Consider the following 25,453-nt stretch of genomic DNA (forward strand, 5'->3'; position numbering starts at 1 on the left):
CTCTGAGGCTGAGTTTTTCTTCTTGTGACACTTTTGGAAGTGTCTTTGATGAAAAGCCAACCCCAACTATTGGGGAATAAGATCCAGGACTTTCATCTTAGGCACATGACAATGTGAGCAGAAAAGCGTACCATTCATGATGCTATCAAGGCTTGTCCATTATCAGGAGAAAACCACTATACCATCTTGGTTAGAGATATGAGAGAAATAACAAAAACAAAACAAAACAAAACAAAAAGCAACAACAACAAAAGAAAACTTAGCAACTTAGTGTGGCTGTGTGAAAGCAAAACTATAAACATACCTACTTATCATTTGATTTGGATTTCCATGCCACATCATAGCAGCTCTGTATATTGCAAAATATGTAAATATGTGATGTAATTCTATTTCAAGTTATTTTTTAATTGTTAGTTGTTGATGGACCTTTATTTTATTTACTTATTTATATTTGGTGCTGAGAATTGAACCCAGTGCCTCACGCATCCTAGGCAAGTGCTCTACTACTGAGCCACAACCCCAGCCCTATTTCAAGTTCTTTTTGATGGAACTCACCTTGCAAGCCTGGTGGCACATTCCAGGCCTAATCATTCTGTTCCCCAGAGAATGCTCTGCTTATGTCACTGTCATCTGACACTACCAGAGGGAACACTAATTGTTTGATTCCCCTCATGCTTCAAACATTATAAATGTTATCAGGGACAACTGAAAGAAGACATTTTTCCTAAGTTCAACTTTATCCCTACAGTTACTTTAGAAAAGTCAATAATAAGATGGGGGGCGGGGCTCAATTAATGCACAGTTGCCAGAACTTGAAAGTGAGTGAACTTGAGCTTTTGAAAAGGTAACCTCCACAAACCCATTTCTCCCATGTCCTTTTATCTGTCGCTTTGGCATTCAGTGATTGTCCTACTTAGTTTGATTACTACAGTTCCCTTTCAAAGGAAATGAAGTAGTTAAAGAGATTTTAACCTCTAACAGACCAGAGTTGTTTTTTTTTTTTTTTAATAATGGTAATTGTAAAACCAATCATAAAGGAACCAGTCCTGTTCTGGAAGGGACAACCTGTCTTCTTTTCATGCTTCAGTCTTCCAGATTTGGAAATGAGAATAGCATTCCACTTCCTAAGTGGAATGGTTATCAGTAGTTTAAATAATTCAAGAATTCCCTGGAAATGGACTATGCTGTAACACATAGCAGGGCCCCCTCCCCTCTCACTCCCCCCTCCGCTCCACATCTTAAGTTGGACTGTCAGCCTCATTTTTTCATTTCATTCAAAGTGACAGGGGGAAAAAAAGATACTTTCAGACCTAATCAGGTACTGTACCGGTGTTCTGAATGATGAAAAAAACCCTCAAATTGCTTCAGTGGGTTTGTCAGGTCCATTGTCAGCTTAGTCAAGTGGCCCTACAGAAAGGAGACAGGAGCGCTAAGAGAAAATAGTAGAATTCTAATCTGCTTTTTAAAGGCTCTTGGTCCGAAGTATAGCGATTCAGATACCCCTGTTTGAAAGCAGCAGGACAGATTTGTTAGAAGACAAAAGCTCCAATTAGTATTTTCCACACCCTTTCACAATTTTCTCTACTGCTTTTGGCTCTGAAACCCTTTATGCCAGGGCTTTTGTGCTGGCAAAGAGGCGGGTGGAAGGGCAGGCGCGGGGCGGGGCGGCGCGGAGAGGTGGCACGCAGGGCCGATGCCCGCGGGCTGCGCGCGGGGCTGGCCGAGAGTCGCAGCGAAGTGCAGTTGAGTAAGTACCAGGCGACGCCCGCACGGACGAGCAGCCGGGTCCGCGGGAGAGAACCCACCTGAGTTGACCGAGATCCGGGCTTGACGGATAACCACCTGCGGGGCGATTGGCGTCCCTGGTTGCAACTTGTGGAGACCTTTGGCCACCTGCAGGAGCTTCCCGGAGACGTCTAGCCCGTACAGGAAGCGGTCCATCAAGAAGACCAGAGCGGCCGCGGCGGCACAGTCCTGAGCGACGATGGAGGCTCGCAAGGACACCTGCGGGAACAGCCAGGGAACCCAATGGACCCGATGGCACAGCAGCCCGCGGACAAAGATGGCAGGCTTAGCCCCAGACTTGACCTTTGGGACATTTTCATTCAAACAATAACCATCAAACTGATATCTAGGAGTACATTGTATTCGATAACTAAATCACAGAAGAAAAAATAAGGAAAATTCAATTCATTTGAAAGAATATATTTTGTTCATTCCATTTCCCCCACTATATTTCTCAAACTGTTCCAAGTGCTAAATGCGTATTTCCTGTTGTTAAAAATTCAAACAATAGGTATATATCTAGGGTAAAAATTAAAAATAGAGATTGTGGCTCAGTGGTGGAGCACTGGCCTGGCATGTGTGAGGCCATGGGTTGGATCCTCAGCACCATGTAAAAAAAATAAATAAATAAAATAAAGATATATGTCCATCTACAATTAAAAACAAACAACAACAACAAAATGTAGCCCATAGTTTCCCTGAACCTTATCCCATCCTTCCCCTGATCTTGTTCCCACTTTCCCCATAAGGATTTGTGAGAGATTCTTCCAGAATTTCTTGCACCCTTTGATGTAATCTCAGACACTAATTGAGTCTTTTTTTTGGGGGGGGGGCCTGGCTTTCTCTTTCCCTTTCTTCCTCTCTGTCTCTCTCTCATAAATGAGATCACACGCAACATGTTACTCTGCATTTTCTTCTTTCAGTCATCATTACATCTGGGAGAACGTTCCACTCAGTTCATAACACCCTGCTTCATTTATTGCATACACATTAATTCAGAAGAAACACAGAACTTTGGGTGACAATTCTAATTTAATTTATATTATCATTTTATACATATAGTTAATAAACACAATAAGAAAAGGAAGAAAATAGGCATGAAATGAAAGTATAAGTGAATAAGAAATAAGAATAAATGAGGCAAACTTCTGTGGACAAACATCATCTGTCCGTGTGTTGTACTCAAGGTCTTTGATTCAGTGGGCATACAACTAACTGCATGAATGAGCCTGTCCCCGAGTACGATTTCCTTCATCTGCTAAACTAAGCCAAACTGAGTGTTTTCTAAGCATGTTTGTCCACAGATGAAGTCTACTCTGCCCTGCAAGCATTTTCCTACTACAGCACTTCTGTACTAGTCCCTGCTTTCTTCACCTGTAATCACAAGTACTCAACTTGTCTGGCAAAACTAGGTACATAGCACAGTGTACCTCGTTTTAGTGCTTTATATTCACTAATTCCCTCAGTTCTCACAGCAATCCCGAGGCAAGTTCTGTTATTACCTCCATTTGTAGAGACTCAAGAGAGGTTAAGAAACATGCCCAAGGTCACATGACAGGATGTAGGTGCAAGCAGGAGGGCCAGGTTCAGATCTACCCTGCTCACAAGCCTTGCTGTGCCCACTTTGCATTAGGAAAGCTGCAGGAGTTAGATATCAATTATCAGACACTAAGTGATGTTACAGTGAGTGCAGTCAATATTGCAGTTGTTGGTCTAAGCATGGCTTAATTAAAAAAACTGTAAGTGTTATACACAAACTCTTGAGAAGGAGGGAGTCTCTGAAACAGAAGGTTTAATGAGCCATTATAGATGCTTAAGAGGACCTGGTCTGGGACAAGCTCCTGTCACTTCTAGCAGCAATTCTAGGTGGCTATTGGAAAATGTTTGTTGGACCAGAGCTAAGACTATTTTTTATAATGAAAATCTGAGGTGGAAAGACACGAGCTGTTTCCATTGAGCCCACACTGGTTATAGATGAGAGGGATGGGACAAAGCAAAGTGGGGAAAGTTCCGGGATAGGAATGCTGTCCATAAGGAGAAGCAGCTGCTGCTTCTGGATTGGTTGGGGTTGTAAGTAAGCCACTGTAGCACTGAGGGGGTTGTGATGGGATTTGATTTAAGGTTTTAATGTACATTCAGGAATACAAGATGGTCTTTTGTTCTTTTCAGCCTGTAGATGTTGACTGACCAACCTCCTCCATCTCTCTTCCCTTCTGTCCTCTAGCCCTCGTAATTAAATTTAGGACATCTTGGAATATTCCTCTTATCAAAATAAGAAAGAATGTATTCATTCCCATAGGGAGAGAGTAGTCTCTTCTTCTCGAAATATATTGGGTACAGTTCTTTTAGAGTTTTAATAATTCATGCTCTAGTTTGGAGGCTGAATGATCTAAAAGGCTATGTGTTCAATGGTACCCCAGAGTGGTACCATTGGGAGTAGGGGGACTTTTAGGAGGTGACACTTTGTGGGAGATTCTCAGGTAATTGGGGAAATGCTCTTGAAGGGAATTGTAGACCCCAACCTTGTCTTCCTCCTTTTGCTTTCCAGTCATGAGGTGAACTGTTGTGCTTCACCATGAGCTCTGCACCTTTGCCATCCAACATGCCCACCAGAGGCCCAAAGCAATGGGCCTGCTCAATCTTAGACTGGAACCTCCAAAACTGTTAGCCAAAATAACATTTTTTTCTCTTCATAAGTTAGTTATCTTGGGTATTTCATTACAGTGTTAGAAAGCTGACTAAAATAATCAGCATATCTCTAAGTAAAACTGGCCTCAACTTTCACATCTGGCCCATTCTGTATTCTACCTATGGTATTTGTTCATATAATTTGATTTCTAGTTTATGCTTTTCTACCTAATGATCCATATACTGCATGTAGAATATAACATTTATCTTTGTGGGCATTTTCATTAATCAGGTAACACCTATTGATAACCAGCACAATAAGCCTTCTTGTTTCAAAGAGATAATGTCTTAACTTGTTTAGATTTTTAAACCATCAATGTGTTTATTAGGTATTGAATCTATCTTGTGGTTCTAAGCCAATACATGTTCTTATTGTGCTGGAGATGCCAATTGTTAAGGAGGATATCCCTTCTCTCCTCTTGATGCTCCCTTCCATGTAAAGGGGGCTGGATTACTGTAGCACCCCTGGCCTCTCTACTCTACTACCCACTCCACCACACAGGAGGAGGAGTGACTAATCGTACTGAGAAGAATAAGCTGGGCATGCATGGCTTCACTCCTCCCTTTTCCTCTTGGGAACACTGTGTTAATAAAACAGGGATTCTTTTCTGCTCTTCTCTAAGTTTTTATATATGTATATTTTTAGTTGTAGATGGATACAATATCTTTATTTATTTATTTTTATGTGGTGTCGAGTTTCGAATCCAATGCCTCAAGCATGCAAGGCAAGTGATCTACCACTGAGCTACAACCCAGTCTCTCTAAGTTTTATCTAGAAAGCCATCTTATATGAGATGTTCTGTTTGGCCCAGAAATTACTGTGACTGGATATAGAAGGAAGTCTGCATACTTCTGGGGTCAGCTATGTTCTAATATGAAGGTTTATCATTCAACTTACTCGTTATCAGAGTTAAAGATAATATTTGATCTTTTGTCTACCTATCTGTTTTATTTCCCAGTCTGTTCAGATTAGGGAAATAAAGAGCTTTATTCATTGGACCCTCTCCTAAGATCCTTGCCTTTCTAAGGCACACAGTAACCCACAGCCCCTGTCTTTGAAGCAGCCATGTATTTTGCCACTTCGCCTTGACACCTTCTCTCTACCCCTTGCCTTCTCAAACCTGGCTCCATGACTCTGTGGCTTGGCTTGAAAAAAAGGAACCTATCAATCTGAACTAAGACATGGTTATGGTTTGGGTATGAGGTATCCTTCAAAGATTCTGTGTTAATGCAGGAGATGAAATGATTGGGTCATGAGAGACTACCTTAAACAATGGATTCATCCATTTATTGGATAAATAATTTGAATGGATTACTGTGTGGTAACTGTAGGCAGGTGGGGCATGGCTGGAGGAGGTGGGTTAGGGTGAGCCTATGGGATCATATATTTTTTTCCCAGCTCCTCTCACTCTCTGCTTCTTGTCTGTCATGAGCTGAGTAGCTTTCCTCCATCATGCTCTTTTGCTATGTTCAATGGATCTGACTGACCATGAACGGAACGGCTGAAATTATATAAATCCAAATAAGTTTTTCCTTCGCTCAGTTGTTATTTTGGGGTATTTTGGTTTCAACAATAAAAAATTGACTAACAGATGTAGAAAGAATTTGCTTGTTATTGCAAGACAGAAAGAAATAGAAAGTGGAGTGTGGCTGAGCCACATTTATGGGCAATATGAAGGAAAATCAAAAAATAATGGCTCCACAGCAAACTCTACCTTCCCTGGGTGCATTCTTAGAGTCATGTGTCTCTGGTACTGTCCCAAATTTACTTTCATGATAATGTACACCCCTTTTATGAGTCTACCTGATTGAGCTTCTCTTCCTTCCAGCTAAATATAGCCTAATTAAAATTAAAATACTTCAAACTTCTATTGAGTTTTGTCAAACAAATCATTAATCTGAAAATGCAGTTTCATGATGAATATTAGTCATTTGACATTCATAAAATGTGAACTCAAAAGTGGAAAAGCAAATTGTTGGTAGTACATGTGCCCAGCTCTGTCTAAGAAGGCCAGTCTCTTAGTAAGAGTCCTACCTATGGGGCACTACATAAGAATATTCATTTGGTTTGCAACTCAGGCAAACTATCTATAGAACTTGAAGTAAACAACTTAGGCTTACTATCCATAGAACTTGAAGTTTCTTCCACTGCCAGCCTCTCTTATACGGTTGCTTAAAAAGAGCAACTCCATTCCTCTCGCTCTGCTCATGGCTGTGTACGTTGGATGGCACTCAGCGAGCCAATGAGGGCCTTCTCTTTGATGTTGCACTTTGGTGCTTGACCTGCTCTCCTTCTCATTGGGGCCTCTCTTCCACCTGAGGTAGATGCAGTTACCACTGGGATGAGATGTTCCAAGGCAGGCTATTCTCCAGAAGTGACTCTTGCCTCATTATAATGGTTTCCATCTTTGTAGCACCATTGAATTTATGAAAAATGTTCATAAACATGAGCTTGTTTGATTCCTACTGTAACCCTAAAGTCTAAATAAGAAAAGGAAACAGGCTAAGAGGCTAACTGGCTTCTCAAAGACACAAAATTAAAAGGGTGAGAGTCAGGCAAGAATTCAAGTTTCTCTCTTTCATTATGTATGCATGTATATATAAGTAAGTATATATAGTACTGTGGTAAAAACATAAAATTTATTGTCTTAATCATTTTAAAGTGTACAGCTCAGTAGTATTAAACATATTTATATTGCTTTGGTGGAGATCTCCTGGATTTTTTCACCTTGCAAATTTGAAACTCTATTTCTAGTAAATAGCTCCTGTACCCCCAAATTCTGGCAACCACCATTCTACTTTCTGTTTTTATGCATTTGATTACTTTAAGTACCTCATATAAGTGGAATCATACTGCACTGGTCTGTTTGTGACTGGGTTACTTCATGTAGCATGAGACCTTCAGGGTTCATTCATATTGTATGAGGTGACAGAATTTCCTCCCTTTTTAAGGTGACTATTAGTCTATTGCATGTGTATACCACAGTTGGTTTATCCATTCATCTATCGATGGACACTTAGGTGACCATCAGCTCTTGTGAATGTGCTGCCACAAATATAGATGTGCAAATATCTCTTTGAAATGCTTTCAGTTCTTTTGGATATATACCCAGAAGTGGGATTTCTGGCTCATGTGAGCTTTATTTTTAATTTTTGGAGGACCGCCATACTGTTCTCCATAGAGGTTGCACCATTTTACAGTCCCATCAACAGTTCCATTTTTTCCACATCTTTGCCCAAACTTAAGGAATAAAAGTCTCTTGAGGTTCACTTCATCTTCTGCTTCTCCTCTGTGGTTGATCAAGGTAATTTGGAGCAGTGCCTAATTGTGACATAGTGGGTCTTTGGGTTGAATCCACTACTGAGTCTAAATAGTAGCTTTTGGAACCTCATATCCTTCACTATGATAGGAAAATTCTAAGAAAGACAGAAAAAGAAGAAATAGAAAAATAACTTCCAATGAAAAGAGTGTTTTTGTTATGTATTTAAAGCTAAGAGAAAGGAAAGAAAATTTCCCAGGAGAGGCCTTAATTTCAATGCTTTGAAATTCTCTAGTAAAAGTTAGTCATGTGCTAGGTTAGAGCACTTGCCTAGCACATGTGAGGTACTGGGTTTGATCCTCAGCACCACATAAAAATAAATTAATTAAAGGTATTAAAAACATAATAAAAAAAAGTTAGTGCCATGAGAGCAAATGATGATTTGGTGATTAGTGGGGAGTTCCTCCAGTTGGTCTCTCCTCCCATGGAGTTAAAAGGAAGCAGTGTTAGTCCAGGGTACCCTCTGTGGGGTGGTCTCCCTGAAATGAGAAAATGGAGAGACCAAGGTGGAGTTCACCAATGGAGAGGCCAAGGTGGAGTTCACACACAGAGTATCAGAGGAAAAGAGCTGCACAAAACAAGAAGTTCAGAGCTCTGCAGAGGGTCCCCCGGCTGAGTCTTTAGCCAAATACAGGTGAGCTCATGCATGAAGAAACACACAAGACTGGGGAAAGAATTATCTGAAAGGTCCAGGGGAAACAGTCCTCAGGCCTCTGGGAGCTTGTGTTTCCACAGGCCACAACAGAAAATCTCATCATTCAAGTGCTAAGGAAGGAATTGCCTCAGTAGTGACTCAAAATTAGCCTCAGAGTAAGATTTATCCAACTCGGTAAGTTTAGAAGCAAGGGATCAAATTATTTGCTAACTTGAGTGAGTCCCAAAACAAACTCAAGAATATTCAAAGGCACACAAATATCTGTTATACAATAAGACAAAATCTACAATATCTGTCATAGAATCAAAAATTACCCATCAAGCTGGGCTTGGGGAGCTGAGGCAGGAGGATCACAAGTTCAAAGACAGCTTCAGTGAGGTACTAAGCAATTCAGTGAGACTCTGTCTCTAGATAAATATTAAAAAAAGGTCTGGGACGTGGCTCAGTGGTTAAGTGCCCCTGGGTTCAATCTCTGTTACAACAAACAAACAAAAGTCCCAAAAACAATCAGGAAAGAAGCCCATATTGCACAGATAAATAATCTATATAAAGTGACCCCAAATGACATTTATAACTTTATTGTACATGTTCTACGAGGTAGAATAGAAATTATGTATATGAAGTATAGATATGGAAGATATAAAACTTCCAGAGATTAAAAACATATATAAGATCTGAGATAACACCAGCGATACCTGGGTTTGTTTCCCAACTTCACTAATTTCTTCCCATGCCAGGTCACTTGACATCTCTAGTCTCGATGACCTCATCTGTGAAATGTGGATAATATTTATTTGTGGTGCTGTTTCAAGATTAGAGGCTATTTGGGTCCAGTGCTCAGCACAGAGTTGGACAGATTGAATGCTTAATAAATGACATGGAGTATGATGGGAAAAAAATAGAAAAAAGCAATCAGTCACTCATTCCCTCTTTCTTGTATGACAAAAATATCCATAGGCAAAGCCAGGCTTCCCCCAAAAAAGTTTCAGTGGAATTTTCAATTGAGCGAAACAGAAATGATAATGCAGGTCACATCCATAAGGCTTATCTCAGAAAATGGGGGAACCTCTAACTTCTTTTAATCTCTCTTTTTTTTTTCCCCTTCACCAACTCTGAGGACTGAGGTTCCCGGAAACTGAGAAAGAAAAAGGGAAACGAGCACACTCCATGGCCCTTGGTGGAGGGAAGCTGCTCTTCAAAGGGAAGCAGCCCTCTCAGCACGCACGTGTGCGCTGCTTTTGGCTGTTGCCAACGCAGGAATCCCTCCCCAGGCACCTGTAAACTGAGGCTGCAAACACGCTATTCTGCACCCCGCATGAACACGCCATATATTTGAGCACAGAACATTGCCTAATCTATTTTTCCCCCTTCTACTCTTAATAGATCGGAGCACAAAAGCCTGAGAGAGGGTGACCCGCCAAACAAAAGGGCCTTTGAGTTCCTTGGAAAAGTAGACTTGGAGGAGGATGGAAGGAATCCAAGTGGCCCTATTATTTCCACTTGCACTAATTAGACATTTTTCTGTCAGCTATTGAGCACTGCTGAGAGGCCAAACTCACTGAATTCATTTCTAAAGTGTTTACAGAAGTTTGCATCTGTTTGTGTCTCTTCAGGAGGAAAATAAGCACTTCAATAGCATTGTGGAAAATCTAAACGAAGCATCCTATTCTGGAGGACCTGGCATCTCCGCAGCTGCATAATTTAACTCCAGTTCGGGGCCCAAACCTCTCGTATCTCTCTCCAAAACCTAACCACGCAAAATGCAGAGAAGTCAACTCAGGAGAATCTTTTCTTTTCCTTTCATTCTCTTGGCTGTCTCTCTTTTGAAACTGGCCGCATGCTGTGTGCTACATACAGATTTAGGTGAGCATCATTCTTGTGGCCTCTCTCCCGTGTTTCCACCGGCCACTCTGAGAAATTAATACCCACTTTCATTTGCTGCCAAGTGAGGGGATAGTAAATTCCTCGGCAGCAACACAGAATACATCACCATTCTGGGAATCTCCCCGAAATGTACAGCCCCGGGGAGCACTCTGACCTCAGAAGGGGAGAAATGAAAGAGGCCAGGGTGTGTGGTAGGGAAGGGACACTAAAAAGAAAGTCTCCCTACATGGCAAAATGTGCCTGGGTTGTGCACAATTAGATTAACATGAAAGGGAGCCCCTCGCCCTCCCCCAGCCCCAAAAGAGAATGAAAAAGAAAACAACACAAAAACCCTAACCCACTGACTACATGGGCAGTGTCTTTGAAATGCATATTTGTCCACACAGAATTCGATTCAGGGTTTTTTGTTTGGGTCTTTAGGCCCACCACCAACCTGCCATTTCAGAGGACTCAAAATTATGATTTTTTAAAAAGTTGTGTCACAGTAGCAGAATTTTAAGTGTTGGGATGAACAGAGTACATCTCATGATAAAAAACGAACATGAATTTCTATTCCTTTCTCTTTCCTCAGAAGCTGACTTAAGGGAAAGATTGTCCAGAAAGCCACCAAACTCTTTTTCTTGTTGAGTGATCAATTTTAAACACAAATATTTGGATGTGGATAAGAGAATGTGCTAGATTTCTAAAGAGATGGGTTCACAAATGCAAACACACCAACACACAGGCTGGTGTACACATGTGCTCACAGGTGTGCACACACACGTACACCCCCCTCCCCCAGTTGTTGTGTTTTCACATCTGCTTTCAGGATAGGAAATACGGGATTCTAACTGAGTTTAAGGCACAAAAGAGAACTTCATGGCTAGGAAGCTGAGTCAGGTGATAAAGGAATTAAACTCTACAATGAGATTTCGATACACAGATGATTGAAAAAATGCTAAAGAGCCTTTTCTAAGGGCTTTTGCTGAACAGCAGCAAGAAAAAGTGTGTGCGGTTTTCATGGTTCCTTGCATTAGTGCCAGCCCCTCCCAATGCCGAGCATCAAGTTTGGGACCCCGCGATATGGGTTCAAAGCCACGACGTGTTCACAGCAATGACAATGGCAGCTGTTCTCAAGGGGGGCTGGGTGAGGGGGCTCAGAACCAAAGCCATCTGGCACTGCAATTGGCAGGAGCAGTGTAAAGGGACATTATTGCTGCATAGCAAATTGGAAGATTGCAAAAGGGAAGGGAAAGTTGGAAGAAGGGGGGCATGTCCTGAGATGAGGAATTAGCAAAATAAGACAAATGAAAAGTGATTGACTCCAGCATAGTTATGCATCAATGGTAAAAGAGTAGGAATAGAACCCACCAAACTGGTCTGCTCAAGCTCAAAGGGAGCCCATGCAAGGCATGCTCCATGTTTGTCCATCCACTAAATGGGAGAAGGAAGAGGGAGAAAAATGAACTTTCTTAAGATTTATGTCCAAGACCTATAAACATTATATTGGTCTTTCCTTCACTTTTACCAATGGAAAATGCAAATACAAGCATATTTGGAAAACAGTTGTAAGCTTTTTCTTTATACCTAAACATGACATTTTGGGTCATCTCTTTCGGCTTTCTTTCTCTCTCTCTCTCTCTCTCTCTCTCTCTCTCATCTATGGTTGAAGGAATTGGTTGTCTGTTAAAGGACACAGAAAGTTGTACCAATATAGACCACCTAACCAGGACACTGGTGAACCTCAAGGCTGCTGTGAACCTCAGACTTTCTCGACTTGCTTCTCTGGACTCCAGATGCTGCGGCCATCCTGGTTCCTGTCATTACTCTTGCTTTTTTTAATATTCACATTGATGATTTATCCAGTGTATCACTCTCTCTTGCCCATGACCTTCTTTCTCTTTAGTGATCTCATTCTACACTTGAGATGGTTTGAATGTCCTCCACGTGTTGAAATTTGATCCCCAATGTCAGGTCTTAGAAGGGTAAAAACAATTCAGCCCTGGTATTTGGAGGTGTGAACTTTGGAGATAGTTAAGGTTATATGAGGCTGTAAGAGTGGGGTCCTAATCCAATGGGTTTGTGGCTTTATAAGAAGAAAGAGGAGAAATCTGAGCTGGGACCTTATGTTTTGCCATGTGATGCCTTACACCAATTTGGGACTCTGTAGAGTCACCTCTAGCAAAAAAAAAAAAAAAAAAAAAAAAAAAAAAAAAGCTCTTATGAGATGTGGTATCTTGGACTTGTGAAACCATGAGGTGAATAATCTTTTTTTTTTTTTTTTTTTGGTACTGGGGAGTGAACCCAGGGGTGTTTTACCACTGAGCAAGGTCTTGCTAAGTTGCTCAGGATCTTGTTAAGTTACTAAGCCTGGTCTTAAACTTGCAATCATCCTGCCTTAACCTTTGGAGTTTGGGGGATTATAGGAGTGCATCACCATGCATGACTCTAAATCTTTATTATTTATAAGTTTCCTGGTCTGTGGTATTTGATTATAACAACAGGAAATGGACTAAGATAACATCATACCTTAGAACTTGCCATTTTAACATCTCAGAATTTAAATTCAATCATTTGATTCTCTGATATTAATCTCCTGTCCTACTAATGCCCTTCCTCTATAGCCCAACTTCAACAATTCTGGAAAGCTTCCAAAACATCCACCAATCCCTTGACCCTACATTCTTTTGCTATTCCATCAATTCTCTCATATCCTCACTTGTCTCTTTAAATTCCATGGTACCTCAATGTAATGACTTTTGAAAAAGCATTCTTTGTTCCTTTGTCCCTTTCTGCCTGTGTCATATTTATCTGGAAAATTCCAACCATGTTTATTATTAGGAGAAAACCCTGGCCTCACATTAGAATTACCTACGGGGGACTTTCAAAATTCCAGATGCCCAGATGGCACCCCAAACCAGTTAAATCAGAATCCCTGGCAGTGTACCTAAGCATCAGTTTCTTTTAATGATTCCCAGGCAATCCCAATGTGCAGCCAGGGTTGAGAACCCTGAGCTCTCCTGACTTTCAGCCTTTCTCCCCACCTTCAGTATCTCCTCCCCTCTGGAGATAAAATGAGTTTTCTGATGAGCAAGGCAGGCCTGTTCTGCATGAAGGAAGGTGCCTGCCAGCATCAGAAAGAGTCTGGAGTGAAGAATTGGCTAAATATCAGAAGCTACATCCTGACCATTTTATAATAATAAAGATTGCTTTTTTTTTGCTTCAATTTCTTAATTGATTCTGAGTACAAGGGGGTAAGATGTGTTATTCATTGACAGTTAAAATTCCAATGTTATATCATATTCTCTACCTATCCTGAGCTTCTACTTAAGCAAATGATTTTGGCTGGAGAAAAATACACAAGCATGACACCATCAATTTATGACCATGACTTGAAGTTGGCCCCAGCATGGGTTGGCCATCCCAGTTACTATTCCACCTTCTGCTCTCCTCTCAGGCTGCCCAAACCTCTCTCACCTCCTCACTGTCTATTAATGGCCTTGTATTTTATTTCACTGAGATAAAATAGTCAATGAGAAGAGATTGTCCTTATTCTTGTACCGACATTTACTGATACTTTTGCATCAGAACCCACGGGTCCCTCATCCTTCTATTGGTAAAGATATAGCCAGTACTATCCCTTCCTTCCATTATTCCTGTAATCACCTCCTTGCTCTCTCTCTTTTTTATTTTTTGGTGGGGGGAGGTACCAGGGATTGAACTCAGGGCCACTCAACCACCGAACCACATCCCTAGCCCTATTTCATATTTTTATTTAGAGACAGAGCCTCACAGAATTGCTTAGTGCCTCACTTTTGCTAAGGCAGGCTTTGAACTAGCTATTCTCCTGCCTCAGCCTCCTGAGCCACTGGGCTTACAGGCCTGTGTTACTGAGCCCTGTGACCTCCTAGCTCTTCAGCATCACTGATTTCCTCTTCTCACCTAGATCAAGCTCATCACCATACAAACATATATTATCTTGCATCTCTAAAAAGTCCTGTCTTGGCCACAAGTCTCTTTCCAGCTCCTGTCCCATTTTTCTGCCTTCCTTTATAGCCACACTAAGAAGACTCATCTACACTGCCCGATTTCACTTCCTTGCCTCCACTTTCTCATAATTTCACCCCCAATGCTCCACTGAACCCATTTTTTTTCAAGGTCACCGACAACCTCCAAACCCAATGACCATCTAATAATCCTCAACTTATCCAGACCCCAGAAACATTGGTTAAGCCAGTGGATTTCTCTTTTATTTTCATGTGGCTTCTGGCATGACATACTCTCCTGGTTTTTTTTCCTGCTCTTTTCTCACTCTGCTTTCCTGGATCACCCTATTTCCCCTGAGGAAAAATGTCCCCAGGTCTTAAAACTGCTTCTGTTCTCTAACTAAAGCCTTAGGGCCTCATGGCCTCACCATTTTGTTGACGAATGATGAATTTAAAACCCACTGCATTTCCTGAAATGCAGATTTGTATGTGGAATTGCCCATGACAGCCTAACTAGGGTCTCAAATTTAACATGTTTAAAGTAGAATTCTTTTTAAATTTTTAAAAAATATTTTTAGTTGTAGATGGACATAATACTTTTGTTTTATTTGTTTATATGTGGTGCTGAGGATCGAACCCAGTGCCTCTCACATGCTAGGTGAGCGATCTACCGTTGAGCCGCAACCTCAGCCCTAAAGTAGAATTCTTTATATTATCCCCCATACTTGCTTTTCTAGCTCAGTAATGACATGTTATATACTCATTTAAGACAAAATTTAGATTTTTTTAAATCCACGTTTGTGCCTCTTGTACTCTCATACTCTACATTCAAACCATAGCAAAACTTTCAAAATATGTCCAAGAGCTGACCATTTTTCATTCCCAGAGCAACAACTTCAGTCCAAGCCACTATGATCTTGCGCGAGTATGAGCCACAGCCTCCTAACTAGAATCCCTGCCCTTGCCTCTGGTGTCACTCTTCCTCTGGTCGATTCCTCTCACAGCACCCAGAGTGATCCCCTTAAAATGTAAATTAAATATTGTTGATTCCTGCTCTCCACTTTAACATGGCTTCCCATCACATTTAAAAATGGAATTTAAATCTATTTTTATGGCCAACCAGATCTTACATGATATTGCCTCTGACTGTTTCACTGACCTATTTCTTCCCATTCTCATGGTTTCTTATACTTCCCCAGCCTCCTTGCTCAGCCTCCAGCAAGTCAAGCATGTGTCCTTGAAGTATGGTCCTTGTGCTGTTCCTCCATCTGCAGTGCTCCTTCCCTGCTATTGTCATGGCTTCTCCATTCAAATCCGGGGTCCAATTACCCATTAGAAGAAGCTTTCTGTAACCATTCCTCCAAATAACACCTACAAGCATTCGCTATCCTGTGACTCCGCTTATTTTTCTCTTCATAGCACTTAATGCTCTCCAATATTTAATTATATATCATTAACATCATATAAAATATTATTAAAATTATATATGTATATATAATACATATAATATACAGTATTATACAGTATACTCGTGTGTGTGTGTGTGTGTGTGTGTTCCATCTGTTCATTTCCTGTCTTTCCACAGGAAGCTTTTCATTTACATTGTTTCAACACCCAGGCACTCTGACTTGTTCACCACTGGACCTCAATGCCTTGAAGATAAGGTTTTAAGTTGCAAGTAGTTGTGAAAAAATGAATTAGTTCATGGCTCTCTAGTTGTTTTGCTGATTCACTTATTTTCACACATGTACGTATAGCTGTCCCAGTGATACTTTAGTCTTAGATCATGATTTCTCCATTATATGAAGCATAAGTGAAAATACTGATGGACCAAAGTCCCCCAACTCAGGCAGTAAAACACCAAGTAATTAAAGAAGATCAAAACAGACAATAAGGAAGACAGAAATGATTTTGTTTTTCCAAGATAGCTTGCTTTAAAAGTACAGACTTTTTGTACTTATTATTCATGGCAATTTCATGATTATATGCATTATACAAAGAAAATTTAGAGAATTCTTCTAACTATGAATATGCCTATAAATCCACAGGAAAACTATATCTTTGAGGGTCTCTTCATTGAACGTAACTACCAAACAGAAAACAAAATCAAAGATCTGTGTTAGTTCATATAACACATTGCTGAGGGCAGAACTAACTCACTTGGAGCCATGAGCTCTAATCTCAAAAATGAGAGAGAACTCACTGTTGCAATATATTCCATTGGTGGGGGAAAACTTTGCCCTTGAAACTTTACAATGTAGCCACTGATGCTAGGCCTATGACTTAATGAGAATTCATTCATTTGACAAAATATTAGTATCTTCTGGATGTATCTGAAAGACACTGGATATAAATTAATAATCAAGACATATGTGATATTATTTAATCTGTAAACATTTTGAAGACAAAAGTTCCTGCTTAAATGAATTGAGAAGAATATAGAAATTATAAAATACACTAGTGTCAGAGTTGGAAATAGGAAGCTAATATGTGGATCTCAGGTTTTAGATTTTAATCTGAATCAACCTATTGGCTATTGTTCCAAAAATATAGCTCCCCAGATAAGAAGTTTTCTGATGAGAATGATGTAGTACATACCCAACCATTTGGACTCCTGGGACGATGACCTTCCTTTCAAAGAGTACCAAATCAGATTGAAAGGCTAAAATCCTTTTTTTTTTTTAAATCTAATATGTAATCAGAAGACCTTTGTAACTGATGGTAAGATGACAGTCTTTCTATTTTGGGGGGATCTAAATCCACCCTACATGAATAGTATTCCTGTAATAACAAGTGGGTACTGTCAGGGTCAAGAGTAGGATCTCGGTATTTTCCCCAGAGGCATTCCAGGAAACAACCCAGAGCACTGGATTACCACCAAATGGGACTGTCAATGTAATCACCATAGAGGAAGTGACAATCTGATAGCAATCAGAATTTTGCTATCTGGGGTTCTGCCATAGATATGTTAGTGATGAGTAATCCTCTCTCTCTCTCTCTCTCTCTTTCTCTCTCTCTCTCTCTCTTTCTCTGGTACTGAGGAAGAAACTCATAATTTGAACAGTCAAATTCACAGATATACTATTTGGAATGCTGTTTTCATCATTTGAAAGATTGCCTAAACATGTTAATCAATAATTTTAAGATTATATCAGTCATTTTTGGCTATTGATAGCAATATTCTGTTAGAGGCTTAGTTATTCTATTTGATCTCAACTTCTGTCTGTCTTACTTCAGGACTAGAACAATCCTACCTGGCTCTAAACCACGTTCTTTTGTCAATTACTCATGCAGTAATAATAGTCACCACTCTGTGAGTGCCAGGCATTGTTCTAAACATTCCTTGTGAACTCCGACTCATTTAACTCTCCAAACAATCTATAAGATAAATAATGTTACTACTCTCCTTAATGGATAGGAAAATGGAAGCCAAATGGGCAGCATTAGGATTTGAATTCTAATAGTCTAATTTCCAAGGCGACTTACTCAATCTCTATCTATACTGCCTTAAATTTATCCAGATTGTCATGGGTATGAAAAGCACACACTGGGATGGTGGCAGATATAAAATACAACAGAACTGTTTCTTCCCTATTTTCTCTAAGGATCTTTATTTGTTCTTAAAGTAGTAATTGTCACTGAAAGGATAGCAAAGGCTGAATTGTGACTCTTGTCATTTTAACATTCAGGCATACTTAGAGAAACACATGGAACTGACTTCTCACTTTAGAATCACATTCACATGAGCACAGAGGAAATACGTGCTTTTAATCAATGAATGAAGGAAATACGTGCTTTTAATCAATTAATAAAACCTCAAATTAAAAATAATCTTAGAACTACTAAACTAGGAAGTATCTCCTTATGGAATGGCTACTTAAGTCCCAAAATGTTTCATTTGGTGGAAAGGCTCAATATAAGATTCATAAATAAAAAGATTCAATAATTTGTTTATAGCATGATTCATTTGTGAATTTTTAATGACAAGAGATTAAAGGGGAGAATAAAGTAGTGCTATCTTAAACAGGTTACAGGTTATATATTAGAATCAATAGCGAAATTTCTTTAATACAGATTCTTGGATCTCAGTAAAGGTCTACTAAATCAGAGTTTCTAGACGTGGTAAGACTTGAGAATATATATTTTTACAAGTTGCCTCCTCTTCCCTCCTGCTAGCACACATACATCGTAGGTAATTCTGATTCAATCAGCCCACTGGCCAGTACTGGAAATCTTTGACATAAGTCATTAGTCATAAACAGACCTAAATTGTATGCACTTTAAACCTATTAGCTAAAGGTCTAACTTTATACAAAGAGGGAAGGATAATTGTCACAGTTCCTGGGTAAAAAAATGGGAGAGCTATTGAGAGAAAAAATTGGGAATCTGACCCTTTAAGCCCTTTTACAATTCCACCTGGCAATGAGTCCAGAAGGCCCAGAGATCTCAGTTTTATGTCCAAGACCAGAAGTAATTCTTGCCTCATGCAATAGGAGGTTTTCAATAGTCATGAACCTCTCTTGCTTTTACATGGTGAATAAATATAAAAAGTCCCAGAACTGAGCTGATAATACTTTCAAAATGTGACAGATTGTCCATATATATGAAAAAGAAGGCAATTCAATGAGTCCACTTTCATGAAGAAGCCAGTCCAATCAGTTACACACAGATATAATTGTGGGAAAGTAAAAAGAAAAGGGGTTTTGGCTACAAAGAAGCACTACATAATTTTTTTAGCAAGTTACTTAACTTTTAGATCACAGTGTTCTCATCTACAAAATGAGAAAAAATACTAACACCATTACTGAGAAGATTACTAGCATTACTGAGAAGATTACTTTACTAGCTGTTCAATACATTATAACAATCATATTTTGAGTGGATTGAGGGTCTCTTGAGATCTCAAAATGGAAAGAAAATCAAAAAGTTTCAACTGAAATTTACAAGTGAGAAAGAAATTAAGCTTTGCTAACATTTTAGAAAGTGTATTGACACCAGTATCTGGCTGTGTGATGGTATCCATGGCACAGGAGGGTGTCTCATCTTGGAGGCACTGACTTGAGAACTCTTATTAGACTGTTTTCAGTGTAGTGTATTATAGTTTGTAGTAACTGGTTAAATAGATTTACAGATTATATTCCCACAAATTATAGATGCTTTAGAATAATTCATAATGAGAGGAATAAAAACAACAAAAATCAAGACAAAGACCTTTCAAAACTGGTCAAATGTAGGGAGTTAGACATTTTTCTTTGTTAAAAAGACAAGTACTCCAAATCTGCCAGTCTTTTCAGTGATGACAAGTAACTGACAACAATGTGCTACCCAACAGATATTTTGGAAAATATCTTTCAAATAATGAGGACTGAAAGTGTTTGCATCATTGTGATTTTTGACACTAAAAATAATGTATTGCATAGAAAGAAAAAATTGCAAATGGGGAATTTGAAACTTGTTTAAAAATCTTCCAAATGGTTCGAATGGATTTTTGATACCCCTTTAAAAAAAATAGTATCCTCTATTAACTTGCAGAACATGCAGTTTTTCATTAGGGAAGGTGAAAATTTCCTTCCTTCCTTCCCTCCCTCCCTCCCTCCCTTCCTTCCTTCCTTCCTTCCTTCCTTCCTTCCTTCCTTCCTTCCTTCTTTTCTTCCTTCTTTCCCCCTGCCCTCCCCCACCATGTTAGGGATTAAACCCGGTACATTGCACAAGCACTCTACCCTTGAGCCACACTGTCAATCCTTTTTAAAAATTTTTTCTGAGACAGGGTTTATCTAAGTTGCCCAGGATGACCTCAAACTTTCCATCCTCCTGAGTAGCTGAGATTATAGGTGTTAACCAATGTGTAGACTAACTAGCTGCATTTCAACAAATGAATTTTTCATAATTATGGATAGTGGATAGGTTGAAATATAAATAGAATAATGAGTAAAAAGAGCTGACCATTTCTATTTAGATCTACATATCTTTGGCACATTATTATGTTTTTTTTCAGTCACAAAGCCTTTAAAAACAAAGCCAGGCACAGTGGTGCATACCTACAATCCCAGTGGCTCAGGAGACTGAAGTAGGAGGATCTCAAGTTTAAAACCAGCCTCAGAAATTTAGTAAGGCCCTAAACAACTCAGAGAGACCTTGTCTCTAAATGAAATATAAAAAGGAATGGGGATGTGGCTCAGTGATTAAGTGCCCCTGGGTTCAATCCCTGATACAAAAAAATAAAAGTATATATTGAAATATTCATATTCAAAGTACTAAGTCAAGATTTTAAAAACAATTAAACATATTCAATCACAATGTTGATGCAAACAAAAAGGTTCTCATGCCAGTAGTGCATCCTTTAAAATTATTTTAAAATATTCATTTAATCTTCATGTCATTATTTTAAATTTTTGATTCTATAGAACTCTAAATAACAATGTACAGTACATGCATATAATAAAATAGAAAAGTAGCAAACTATATATATGTGAGCATATATGTGTATATATGTATATGTATGTATGTATATATAGTGTAAATATATATAGTATAACTTTTGCATAAAAGTTATTCCTAGTGGAAGCTGAATGTGCTGGTGCAAGTCTATAATCTCAGCATTCAGGAGGCAGAGGTGGGAAGCTCTCTTGAGCTCAGGAGTTCAAGACCAGGCTGAGTTTAAAAATACTCAGTTTCTACCCTTGTGAGTGAGGCCAATCTGTTTTATGAGGCAGGCAGGTGAAGGTGTAAATGAGTGTTAAAAGGATAGCAGGAGACAGGGGTGGGGGAGGCCTGAGGGAAGAGCTGAGGTTGGGTCCCAGCTTAACTACACTCTGTGACGTACCTCGGGAACCTCTGTTAAGCTTTTGGAGCCAATCACCTCCTCTACAAAATGGGCATAATGAATTCTATTTTGCAGGGTTGTCATTCAGATTATGTTGTGAAGAATCTGTCAGATGGAATCATGAAATTGTCAGTATTGGATGTTTGCTGACATCCACAGGTAACATTTCCATATGGTTCAACCCAATATAAACAGTGTCAGATAGATATGTTTAAGCTCCTTATTTGTTAATACATAAAATTTCGAGGGTGACATTATTCTTCCTTGCTGGCAAGCATCCTTAGGATTACATATTTTCTGAAGGTCATGGCTTTCTTTTGTCTTCCCGACACTTCAACTTGTTCATTTTCTGCTAGTTGCTCTGCCCACAGGTCTTAGTCAAATCAACTCCTCCAGGACTTGGCTCAGCCTTCAGACCTCATTATGGGGAGACATGAAATTCATGCCATAGGGTTAGCCCTCATCAAAGGGATAACTCGCATGCCTGATGCTGGGGCAACCAGAGTTTTGTTGGTAGAATTTTAAGGACAAGCCACCATTTTAATTTATCTTCCATTGAAACTTGAAAGTACCGTATTAAAAGGACAGTTTTTGGCAGAGTTTTAGAGCAGGGTTTAAATCCTTGGTGATTTTAATCATACTCTTATCTTAAAGTCTGAAAGTACATAGCCTTGGGGCTAATATTTATCCTCCCGAGGCTCCATTCTCTTGGCACCTACTTTTCATTTATTAAATGAAATTTATTTTTTAAAAAGCTGAACCTTTCATCTGACTTCTGTTTAAAACAAGAACTACAATATTCAGTAGAAGAAATGAAAGTTTTAAATGTTGATGATTAGAAATTCTAAAACTTCTGTTTTAATTAATTCTGCCTTGAATAAAGTCAAATTATATTAACAGAAGGGGCAGAGGGGTGGGTTATGAGGCAGCAGAGAGAACAGGAGTCCAACAAAGGGAAGGCTGCCCGGTCCTACAACAGCTCTGCATAAAGACTCACTTAATCATGGGATTGTCAAGATTCAGGGAGGAAACACCAAATTTAGGATTAAGAAACCTGAGTGTCGTTATTCTGTCATTTCTACCAACTGGCTTCATGACCAGGTGAGCCACTTCTTATTCTTTCTAGATTTCAGTTTCCCCACGTATCCAACAATGGACTTGAAAAAGAGATTCTCTTAATTCCTCTCCAGTTTTGAAGTTCTATCATTTGATAGAGAAATGATTTGTGTCCTGCACCAATTCTATATACACTTACATGTGGGTATAGGTGTGCACACATGCATGCTAAAATGATCTCTGAAAAGATAATGGGAGATAATGAGACTTAACCTATAGTAAGTTACCAAATGGGAAGAATAAAGAATCAGAAAAAAGAACACTGCACGCAAAATCCTTACTTTACTTGGTGTAAAGATGAATATAGCCTGAATCAATTAATGACTTTAGCTTCTCCATTGTTAAGGTAACTTCAGTATTTTTACTTAAAGAAGTGGTGAGTTTGTTTTCGAACATTTGACCCTGTCTAGATTTACAGACAACTCTTTAGCAGTTTTCTCTTTCCCATTTCTTATCTCCCTTTCCCTTATTGTAATGGTAACAGTTGTTTATTGTGAAGAATCAAAGAAGTAACTAGTAATCCCATCATCTTAATAAAAATGTTCACTCAAATTTGTTTAGAAGATTTTTCTTGTTCAGGATTAGTGGTAGGAGCTTTTGTAAGATCTATATGATTTTTTACTTTGCTTTTTAAAAAATATTACTTGACATCCCCCTTCTGAATTTGGTGCGGGGGGGGGGGGAAATGTCAAGTTGCTATTTGATGCATTGGTTGTATTGTGGAGAAAAGTTGGCAGGCCATCATGCTCATGAGCATTGTCTGCCAACATATTTCCTGGTCTTCTTCTTCTGGGTACATGGTAGGATTGTATTTTGGGGAGAGAAAAGTGTGACCATGTGCCTTCTCTTGATCAGTGGTCACACCTGTATGGAAGTGTCTTATGATCCAGTGTGCAGTGCTTCCTTTCTGCTCCCTCCCTCTGACAGCAACCAGTGATATTCTAGATGGCATGTGTTCCTTCAATTTGGAATCTCTGAGAGAGAGAGTGACAAAGCACAGCCTCCACACTGACCTCAGATGCTCTAAGCCCCTAAGGTTTGGGAGTTTTTATTTTTCTGTTTTTTCAGCAGAATAACATTACTAATACAGGGCATCTGACCATAAAGAGAGAGAGAGAGAGAGAGAGAGAGAGAGAGAGAGAGAGAGAGAGAGAAAGAGAGGAATTAGATAAAATCTAGGGAAAAGATGATGTGGTCTGAACCAGTATAGCTATGATTGAGAAAAAGAAAATACATCTGAGAAATTTTAAGAGGAAAATTAGTAGCACTTGGCAATTAAATGAGATATGAGGGGTTGGGAGAAGACGGAGTCAAAGACAACTTCTACATCTTGATTTGGGTAACCAGGTGGTTACACATCATGAGCTATAACAATGGGTGAAACTGTGATAACCCCAAATTTTATTGGCTTTAATGACAAAAATTTTTCATGGTCGTCCGTATTTCATTTTGGCTGCAACATTGCTACAATCTTGAGACTGCTGTACGTGTCTTGCCCTTTCCAGGATCCAGACAGAGGGAACAATCCCTATCTTGTTCATGAAGTGAAAGAAAAAGTTTCCAGTGCTGAACCACACAATGGCTTATAAATCTCCTGCCTGGTAGTGATGGATGTCATTTTTAATCACATTTCATTTGCTGACACAGGTCATGTGGCCAAGCCTGATAACAGTGTGGGAAGGTGTATCTCTTTGAGAAGAAGGCATGCAGATCACAGGGCAGCAGAGGCTACGTGGCAACAATAACACAACCTAGTTCCTCCCTCTAATGATCATATTCCTCGAGCTGTTTTTCTGTAACACCTTCTACATATGTTTCCTCTCTCTTCTCAAGCCCAACATTTCCATGTGTTCTCATGTGGCCATTCTCTCCTAATCAGTTCAGTGTACTCCACAAACACAGAATCTCCCAAGATCAACTCATAATGTGCACACAACAAATAAATTTGTTTTCTTCCGTTATTATTTTGTTTATCAGGAATAATTTAAGGCATTTATTTAAATGCCTTTTTTGAGAGCTGTGTGGCCACTATTACCTTGGCCACTGCCCAGCCAGGTGTCTGTGTGGGCCACACCCAGGACAGCCTCATTTCTATGCCATTATGCATGCATATCAAATACCATATTTGTTATTTCATTTAAGAGTGTTAATTGAAGATTTATTATTTTAGGTATGAGGGACATACAGGTAAGCACAGACCAAGCCCCTGTCTTCATGGATCTTACAGTTAATGGGGGGAAAGAGACAGGAATAAATAAAGAACCACATACAAATGCAAACTGGAATTTGGAAAAATTCCACAAAAGAACTTTAAAAATTGGGAAGGAACTTGGAAAGGAACTTGTGGAACTTGGAAAAGTTCCACAAAGCTACACCAAAGTAAACCATATGATGTGACTTCATGTAGTCACATAGGTCAGAAAAGGAGTCTCTGAAGAATGGAAACCTAAGCTGAGAGATGAAAGATACAGAGAAATTAATCAAAGAGGGGAGGGGAGTGTGTCTTAGGAATGGAGAAAAGCTATGTGCATGGAAGTGTCATGGTTAGAATGTGAACTGAAAGACACATGTGGCTAGAGAGGGCAGGGCAGGCACAGCAGAAGGATGGACTGAATCTGGCAGGGCTGTGAGCCTCATTACATACTTAGCATTTCTAGGCATACTGGGGTTACATGACTATGTTTTTTAGATTGCACAAACCACTTTCTGCCTGGAGAAAGGATGTGGAAGAGTTAAGTAACATGGACCTGGGAGACTACTCAGGAAGCAATTACAGGAGGCCAGGTGAATATAACAGCATGAGGACAGGGATAATACTGTGGCTTGAATGTGTCCCCTAAAGATCATGTGTTGTACTTTATCCCCAGTACAACAGTGTGGGGGGCTGGTGGGGCCTAATAATAGGTGATCAGTTATGAGGACTTTGCCCTCATGAATGGATTAATGTCATGATTTTGGGTGTAGGTCAGTTATCATGAGAGTAGATTTGTTATGAAAGCCAGTTTGACCCTCTCTTGCTCTCAGCCTCTCTTACTTTTCCACCTTCTGCCAAGAGATTACACAGCTTGAAGACCCTCATGAGATGCTAGCACCATGTTCTTGGACTTTCCAGTCTCCAGAACCATTAGCCAAATAAGCCTCTGTTGTTTCTAAATACTCAGGCATTCTATTTTAGCAACACAAAACAGACAGATAGTGATGGTAGTGGAGGTGAACT

The 25,453-nt window shown here is 39.6% G+C and overlaps 1 protein-coding gene across 8 annotated transcripts in view; it reads right to left on the bottom strand.

Annotated features, from left to right (window-relative positions):
• The window catches only part of Alpk1 (alpha kinase 1), a 151,192-nt gene that overhangs the window by 40,591 nt on the left and 85,148 nt on the right, over window positions 1–25,453 (bottom strand). For all 8 annotated transcript variants that reach the window (XM_046459130.2, XM_046459128.2, XM_046459129.2 and 5 more), the window contains one exon: window positions 1,806–2,004. In XM_046459130.2, coding sequence (XP_046315086.1) covers window positions 1,806–2,004 — 199 coding nt within the window. The remainder of the gene's footprint in view (window positions 1–1,805; window positions 2,005–25,453) is intronic.

This window comes from Marmota monax, unplaced genomic scaffold (assembly GCF_021218885.2).
Source record: "Marmota monax isolate L192 unplaced genomic scaffold, Marmota_monax_Labrador192_F-V1.1 WCK01_AAM20220418_F8-fsc00002, whole genome shotgun sequence".
Lineage (NCBI taxonomy): Eukaryota > Metazoa > Chordata > Mammalia > Rodentia > Sciuridae > Marmota > Marmota monax.